General features: G+C 41.2%; 1 protein-coding gene across 1 annotated transcript; it reads left to right on the top strand.

Moving 5' to 3' along the window:
- The first annotated feature begins 301 nt into the window (after nucleotides 1-301).
- LOC124690217 (ethanolamine-phosphate cytidylyltransferase-like) lies at nucleotides 302-4,666 on the top strand. The gene is made up of 10 exons (XM_047223635.1): nucleotides 302-423; nucleotides 1,467-1,871; nucleotides 2,299-2,534; nucleotides 2,726-2,862; nucleotides 3,129-3,200; nucleotides 3,316-3,383; nucleotides 3,558-3,675; nucleotides 3,816-3,875; nucleotides 3,966-4,088; nucleotides 4,209-4,666. The coding sequence occupies exons 2-10, from the start codon at nucleotides 1,501-1,503 to the stop codon at nucleotides 4,278-4,280; spliced, it is 1,257 nt and encodes a 418-aa protein (XP_047079591.1). The 5' UTR covers nucleotides 302-423; nucleotides 1,467-1,500; the 3' UTR covers nucleotides 4,281-4,666.
- Nucleotides 4,667-9,140: the final 4,474 nt, after the last annotated feature.

Below are 9,140 nucleotides of genomic sequence, written 5' to 3'. Positions count from 1 at the left end.
GCTACAAATATCGCAAACTGATTTCTCAATACTGGAAAAATAACAACATGTCGACTCGATCGCGCCATCCACCCGAGCACATGGACTCCTAAATTCCTAATCTTCTTTTTCTCGACGCGGCAAGGAGGCACAAACTTTTTGTACAGTAGCAGGAGGTATAGATGCAAAGGAGAAGGTTCCATCCAGGTGGGCCCGCCGGAGAATCAGTTGGTGGAGGAGGCTGGAGCCAAGTTGCGGCTCTCGTCTCCTCCTTCCATAAAACCACAAGGAGACAAGCCAGACACCGAGACAGATTCTTCTGCCACCCACACTCGTGACTCCTCCCTCCTCCCCGCCCAGCCCCGCCGCGGCGGAGATCCCTGCAGCAGAGCACAATCGCGCCGCCGTTCGCCTCATCCCGGCCTTCACCGGCCCCGTGTTCCGGTGCGTACCTGCTCCCTGTTTGCGCATCTAGCAGCTGCTTTCTTATTTCCCCGCTTTTGTTTCGGTATTTGTTTGTTGCCACCTCCAATTGCAAGACGGGATCGGCGCCGGGCGGACGCACGCATCTGATCGCATTCTGCTGTTTTTTCCGGCAATGGGAACACCGCTTTCCTGAATTCTGGGGAACTTCGGCCGCTCGCGCTTCGGCTGTGTCGGCCGTGCCCTCGCCTTTCAGTTAGATTCTGCTGCTTGCCTGCTTTGCTTAGTTAGCTGGCCTGGGCGTACTTTGCTGAAGCGCAAAGCTTGAGCTTGCTGTTTGCAGCAGGAAAATTAGGTGCTACCTTTTCGGTATTTCCGATCGCTTGATTTCGGTGAGTTAGGATTCGAGGTTTCAGAAGTATCGTGGTTCTACCCCCGCCAGATTTCCACTCGTTAAAAGCTCGGATGACCAGTCACTTGGTTTCGTTCTTGCTGCTTCGCCAAGTTGCCATATGTCTGTCAACTGTCAGCATGTTCCTGCTTCCTCGAGTTGTTTTATTTTATTATCGCAGTCGTCTGAATTATTGACGTTATTGAATAATAATATTTCCTAGGAAACAACAAATATAGAATAAATAATATCTGCTGGTACTAGCATGGATTCTTCAGCTCTGGATCCTCAACCTTTTTTTCCGGTCCCAAACTGTAGTTCTCTGAAATATCTCGTGGCTACGATTAGGTCAACAAGACTTCGTTGCTTCGCAGCTAAGCACCTTCAGAAATACACTTGATCGCGGCAGTACGTTAAATACCTGTCAACCGTTTAATAGTACTGTAATTTACAAACTAGCCAAAAAGGCCCATCTGACCATCAAGTCCCTTTCTTGTTCTGAACACAACAGAGAAATTAATCTGTAAGGAGTTGTTCGCGTCCCCATAGTTTGGACAATGACATGTTTCCATTTCCTTTTCATTCTATTATATATATGCCTACCCTTTCTTGCCGTGACGATCCGTCGACCGACTCTGGAGTCTCATTTTGGCCATTTACTCCTGTTTTCCAGAAGCACCGCTAGGACGATACATCTACGGCTCAGCATGATGATGGGTTTGCTAGCATTTGAGAACAACCAGGGGCTATGGAACGGCGGATACTATTCGCAGTTTTTCGGGATCGGGGGAGTTATGCTCACTGTGGCGATTCTTTGCTTATCCACTGGCTATTTTGGAGGAATCGGTGCGCCTTTTGCTCCATATTTTTGGCCATATTTGGATCAACTTCCCAGGAAGAGAGAACGGCAAAGGCCCGTGAGAGTGTACATGGATGGGTGCTTTGACCTCATGCACTACGGCCACGCAAACGCCTTGCGACAGGCCAAGCTGTTAGGAGATCAACTGGTAGTGGGAGTTGTCAGTGATGAGGAAATTGTGGCGAATAAGGGCCCGCCAGTGCTTTCCATGGAAGAGAGGTACTATAGACACTATTTCCTTTATCCTATGAAATACACTACTCCGTGTTATTTTTCTACAAAGCATATGTTGACATTGTTAGCTGCAGGATTGCAAATTAGCTTGAAAACTTGTTAAGAGTCCTCGATTTTTCTTAACTTTATCTAAATATATGACTCCTGGTCTTCATCATTAGAGCTGGGAATATTCTCTACTATTTTTGATGCATACTACAAAAATCTGCTGAATCTATTTTGTGTGTCAGTGCTCAACTATGAGATTGGTGAAGTTATGTTACCTTTCAGGGGACCAACTTCAGACTTATGGTCCTGATAAGCTAAAATAGAGATGGCATAACCTATCTTATTTTTACCATAACTGGAAATTATACTGATGTTTGATAAATGTTCAAGCTCTCAATTTTCTCTGTATGTTTTTTATTTCTAGGTTAACACTTGTTAGTGGATTAAAGTGGGTGGATGAGGTCATTCCCAATGCACCCTATGAGATTACAGAAGAATTTATGAATACCCTCTTCAATAAATACAACATCGATTACATTATACATGGAGATGATCCCTGTCTTCTACCTGATGGAACTGATGCTTATGCCTTAGCAAAGAAGGCTGGACGATACAAGCAAATCAAGCGTACTGAAGGTGTCTCAAGCACCGATATAGTTGGTAAGATGATCATATGGATTAGTAACATCATTATTAATTTTGGCACCAGATATTTTCTTGTTGCAAACCGTTTTGAAGTTTGTGAAAAAGCATATCATGAATTATTTGAAAATGTTTTACATGATCATTCTAGACAGTGTCCTATTTTATGCATTCAAAATCTTACATGGGAACAATTTCATCCCACACAGGGAGGATATTGCTAACATTCAAGCATAAAGATGGTGTTACTGAGACTGCTGGAGCAGAATCAAGTGACCAAATGAAAAGTCAGCTATCTAATTTTCTTCCAACTTCTCGCCGAATCATGCAGTTTTCAAATGGGCAGGTATGCGAATTTAAGGAACTCATCCCCAGCTGTCACCCTTACTGCTTTTCTTTTTCAGCGTTCTATGGCATTTGCAGAAAGATTGGTCTGCTATATATTGTCCAACTAAGCATAAAATTACCATTTAACGCCTCCACTGTACCATTACATTCATGGTGTTGTTAATGCTAACATTGAAAGTAGAAAGTTGACAATTCAATTTTGCATGTTTCTGTGATGATGACCTTGTATTGCATTTGTTGAAAAATATTCTCATGTGCGTTCAGGCTCCTTCGCCAGGTGCTCGCGTCGTGTATATAGATGGCGCATTTGATCTTTTCCATGCTGGTCATGTTGAGGTACCTTTTTTGATTCTGATGAAAATTATTTTCTCATAAGTAATTCGCTAAATTTGGTCTTGAGTGTGGTTCATATCTTGCCGCTGAACATATTTCATGTTATTGTCTAATGCAGATCCTCAGAAGTGCTAGGCAACTTGGTGACTTCCTTCTTGTGGGTGTTCATGATGACCAGGCCATCAGGTGCGTATTTAATATCTTTTGCAGTTATCAGTTGAAGTTGTTCACCATCAATGGATCAACTATATGTACCAGACGAATTCCTGTTATTTGTGTTAATAAAAGAACAGACAGTTCATGTTACTTAGCTTCTCTTCGCAAAAAAATATACCATCCTTATGAGAACCAATTGTCCAGGGAAAGAAGAGGCTGTCGTCCTATCATGCATCTCCATGAGCGTACTCTTAGTGTGCTTGCATGTCGCTATGTTGACGAAGTTATAATAGGCGCACCACGAGAAGTTTCAAGGGATATGGTATGTTATAAATTTCTGTGAGTTGATTCAGTATATTTCTCATACCTTAATGGTTAAGTTTCAAGAATGGTTACATTGTATACTGTGCAGCGATTGCTGTTAGCAGACCCTCAAATCTTCTCTTTTGTCAAATGGTGCAGATCACTACGTTCAACATTTCATTGGTTGTGCATGGGACAGTAGCCGAGGGCAGTTCTGTAGTAAGCACTTAATCACAATCTAATGTATCCTGATGGCGACTTACCTAAATTAGTTGTACAAATTTAAAACTTGATGGACTCATTCTGCAGGTTGAAGTTGATCCTTATGCCCTTCCAAAGAGTATTGGTATTTTCCAAACAGTCACAAGCCCCAAAACAATAACATCAGTTTCAGTGGCTACAAGAATAATTGATAACCACGAAGCATACAAGGTACACATTACTACATTCCCAGGGACTTGATAAATACACAATTCATTTTTCTATTTTAGTTAGCTTAAACACATTTTACTCCTACTAAACATTCTTATTCTTGGGAATTTCTGTAAACAGAAAAGAAACTTGAAAAAGAAGGCGAGTGAAGACAAGTACTACACACAAAAGGAATATGTCTCTGGAGACTAGTGCTGCAAAAGGAGAGAAAGGCATGGCGCCTCCTTGTACTAAAAGTTAATCTACAACAGAAGCTGCAACACATACTCAGCTATAGAGAGTAGTCAGGGATAATTTAGTGGCCATTTTGCGGAGAAACTTCTTCTACTGCTGCCCTTTTTCGGCTGAAATGTCCACTTAATAGCAAGAATTCACATACATGATTCTTTTTCTTACCTTTTTCCCTGGAGGGAAAATATTCATGGCTGAACACCTTGAGGCTTCAGCAGACCATTGTTGTATACTTGTAAGCTATTCCTTAAGAGTTTGTGAAGAGATTATAGTTGTATATTTCCTAATTGTAGCAGGCTGTACTGCCATTATATATAGTGCTGAGACGAAGAGCCTAACTACGATCACCTGGCATTTGTTTGACTTTTCTGACTAGAGAAGGTTTTGTTCAGCTTTCTTTGCTTACAATTGTTATGTTTGGTATTTACTGTTTATGCGGGTGCAGAGCACACACAATTTGTTTATTTCTGGTGCAATATGAATATTTGTTATTCTCTGCTGAAGGACAGTAACTAAATTGTTTGCTCTATATTCTATAAGGTGGACAACATTGTATGTGCTGATATTTTTCAATGTAAAAAAGAGCAGCAAAAGATAGCTTAAGCTATTTGAAACAGTTTATCAGTTAAAACGCACATCTTTTATAGTGGCGAATGGAGTTGAGGCTAGGACCTTTGGGTTGTCAATAACAAAAAAAATTCCCAAATCCTGTATACCTTACAAAAGGATAATTGTCCACAATCAAAATCTGCCGATGCAATTTATAAGATATACTAGTAACCATTACACTGTTACATCAGTATATTTAGATTAGACCAACAACATGTACTGATAGAATTACACTGCAACAACATGAAACTGACATGCTCTATGCTTCTATCTATGTTGGCCACATCCCAGCAGGCTCCATCAGGATCCTATGTAATCCAGGCTATTTTCTGTTCAGTAGGGTGCCACTCAGAAGTCAGAAGAAACCTGCAATTGGTAGGATATTCAGAATTTACTTGGCCACAGAAAAAAATCACTCTGAAAGAATTTTCGGATCAGGATCCATCATAATCTAGGCTATTTTCTATAGGTAAACTGCACCAGACAGCCTGCTACCCTCTTCTTACTTTTTCCCATTAACAATGTTGGAATTTGAGGTGATTGTCACAAACCTGAAAAGAAGGAAGCATTCCGGCACGGCTGGTAGGGCTGCGTATCTTCCTCCATCTCCATGTCCATCGCTGCCGGTGCCGGTGCTGGTGCCGGTGCCGGTGCCGTGATGCTCTGATCTTGGCTGACCTTGGATGGTGGCTCTGAAGATATGCCCACGGCCACGGATACAATGTTCACCTTGTCATGGACAATGGTTGGCGCAGTAGCAGTAACAGTTGGAGCATGTTCTAGTGGTTCATCCTCTTCCATCATGTCAACGACCTTGTCATCCTAGCAACAAAAAATTGATGCAATCTTATCATGAATTGGTTGAATTAATCTTGGTATCTTTCACTATGATCCTGGAGCTAGCTCGCCAGATATGAGGTTGACAAATCAGCCGTAGGGTAGTGGTCCAGTAAGGCTAAGTAGTTCTTTAGGGTCATCATCCATCTCACATGGTATTAGCACTAACAATTACGTGCTAATTACTTCTTGTTATTCAGGTCAATGACTGCTAGTTCCTAACTATTTGGCTATATATTCCCAAGGAAAAAATAGCTGGCTATAGCTTCGCTATAGCACCGCTATAGCTTCTCAGACATCCTTCCGCGACGCTAAGCATGTTTCTTCCGCTATAGGCGCTACGTCCGCTAAAGCGCCGCTAATTACCGCTAAATAGTGTAGCCGCTAGAGGAGCTAGAGCGTCGCTAACATAATTGTCCCATGACACTAGAATTTGAAGCCCAATACATGTTTTCGTCGGGCTGCTGCGTCCAGGACACGACGCCTTGGCTTGGGAGTCACGGGCTGAATCGAGACGACCGACCACGTCCGAAACTCGGGCTGGATTGTTTCTACTCCTTTTTCATTTACTCTATGTTCGACGGTGAATTGTTTCAGCTGTCAGACACTATAATCGCCAAAAATAATTTGTATATAGAAGCTTGATTGTCTGTTCAAACACTAGAACTGCTACGTCTTTCCTTCCTGTTACATACTTCCCTGCCTATTCAATTCCATTTCATTCCATCCCATGTAATTTTTTTAGAAATAAGGATTGTAGATAGATTTGGAGATCCGTAGCACATTATAAGCAATGCAATAATCCTGAAGACAAAGACAAATATTATTTTCCATGATATGTATGCTGCAATTTTTTTGTTTCTATGACATATATTGCTTTTATAGAGAAAACCGCTAAATGGTTTAGCTTCCGCTATAGCTCCACTATAGCTTCAATAGCTTCTGGACGAGGTGTCCGCTAAATCAAATAGCCCGCTATTTTTTTCCTTGATATATTCAGAATCTAGGTCTTCCATTGCTTATATAAGTTAGCTCAGTTACTACCAGTTTAGGATTTCTTTTTTCTCGAACAAGCATCAAAACTTTTTAGCTAAGAAGGCGCCAAGAACAAAAGGCCGAGGGCCAAAAGACGAGCAAAGCTAAATAGCAAAATGAAGAAGGTAAAAATAAATGCTAAGCTAGGTGATGCAGGCCAGTTTACTTCCAGTTTTTAACTAGAACTCATGAAATGGAGAGCCGCAGGACAACGGCGCCGCCCCCGCCGCTGCTCCCGCCGCTGCCCCCGCTGCCGAAGAGCTGAATCTGGGGGATCTAACGGCAGGAAAACTGAACGCCTGTTCCTAGCTAGAACTCAACACAGGACATTGTTGTCTACCATAACATACCTGTAACTGTAGTTTGATCCTCTTAGGATCAAGAAAGATGGCGAATCCGTGGCTAGACACCACCTCAACGTCCTTCCTCTTCACGTTCATCGGCACCGCGAGGTCAGTCATCTTCCTCAGCTGGACGGACTCGAGATACTATATATGGGGTAGTTATAGCCTATCCTTCCTAATTAATAACAGGATTTTAGCTCGTAATGGCGTCCGAGAACGAAGAGCTGACCATGGAACCGAGATGACTTGGATCATGAAGTCACTCTGCCAATCCAGAATAAATTTAGGCAACATGTGATGTACACACGTCTATTGGTTAATCCTAGTTGACGTTTTCCATGTTGGTGATTAATTTTCCCTTTAATCTTCTCGGATTAACATAGAGACCTCTCCGCAGTCGATGGGTCAAATGATAACTGGTGCTAGTGGTCGTTATTTTTGTCTGCCAGCAACATGCTGCTGACTTGCTGAGAAGCCTCTCTGGGTGCTGAAGTGTAACCAAAGAAGAGAAAAATTACCTAGCACTGATGCTATGTGACTATGTGAGCGTAGAAGATGAAGTCAAGAAGCTGCCGAAGGAGAAGAGCAAAAATATTGTATCCGGACGCAGTCATTGCTGGACATAAACAGGCTTCGTGAACCCTATGCACACAGTCAAACACCCAATTCTCCAAAACCAACTCACCTTTTATAATTATACTGTATTAACTACAGAAACTCCTTATACTCATGAATGAATAAAATTCTATTTCACCAATCATGTCGCACTGTCTTACTTCTTCCCTGCTTATATGCTTCCAAATTGGCGAAAGTGCCATTTATGTTCCCTAATCCCCCGAAAACAGAGTGCTACTAACTTCTTTAGTCTTTGCTCAATATTATAGGATGCTTCATGTGGCAGTTGAAAGGCAAACCATTGACTAACTGTTCTTGATTGCTTCTCACATGGTTGCATGTCAGCTACAGTATGAAAGACCGTTTTTTTTTCTGCGGAGGATGAAAAAATTAAAATTGACACTAGTATTACAACAACACACCTCAATAGTGTCAAATAACTAGAGATGGCCCGATAATCCCACTCTCGAACTACTCCCTCCGTTCTTAGATATTAGGTGTATAGTTTCTGGTACGGAAATTAAGAAACGCACATGGAGAGCTACGCAAGGTTTTAGCGGGATTAATTGACATGATAAAATAGAGGAGTTTTCAAAATATAAGGAAACACAAGCAAATCTCTAAAAAAATATCCATACAGTTTGTTCAAGGCAATATACCTTATATTTCGGAGTCTTTTCTCAAAAAACTATACACGTTATATCTAGGAACGGAGGGAGTAGTACATATACAAGATGAAGCATGAGCCTTGGGCCTAAAAGCTATACAAGTCTAGGTTGTATACATAGTTTTATATATATTCTTAGCACCCTCGTCAATTCAGGGTGGATATCTGAACATTGAGTTTGATAACATTAAGACAATGTTGTTCTCTAGTTTGAAACTTGTAGTTTTAGATATATTCTTAGCAGCCTCCTTAAATTCAGGGTGGATCAACATTGAGTTTGAGAACATTAAGACAAGGTTGTTTTCTAGTTTGAAACTTGGTGAAGAATTCTGCCAATTCAAACTCGGGTGGAACATATTAATGACCAATTTGCTGGAAGCAACACTGCTCCAATCAAGTTATACGTCAGTTTATCCTAGTATCAGTTCAGAAGTAACTTACAAGATTTCAGATAATTGCAATATTTTCCTGATGAAATTTCAAGCTGGAGAAGTTATATGTTGTTTCTTGCATGCTCTGTGTTTGCTTGAAAGTAAGGAGAAGGTTATGGACGAGAACACTAAGATGATTTCCTGTCAAATTCGAATCTACAAGATCTCAGGAATTCGTCTATTCTTTTGGACATTTTTCTTTATGTTTAGTTTTACTTTTGCAAGATGCATGGTAGTGTATCTTCTTATAGTAACGGTATTGTAGCCAACTCTATTGTTTTAC

Source organism: Lolium rigidum, chromosome 1 (genome assembly GCF_022539505.1).
Source record: "Lolium rigidum isolate FL_2022 chromosome 1, APGP_CSIRO_Lrig_0.1, whole genome shotgun sequence".
Classification (NCBI taxonomy): domain Eukaryota; kingdom Viridiplantae; phylum Streptophyta; class Magnoliopsida; order Poales; family Poaceae; genus Lolium; species Lolium rigidum.
The sequence above is the reverse complement of the archived record's forward strand: the minus strand, read 5'-3'. Positions and strand labels throughout refer to the sequence as shown.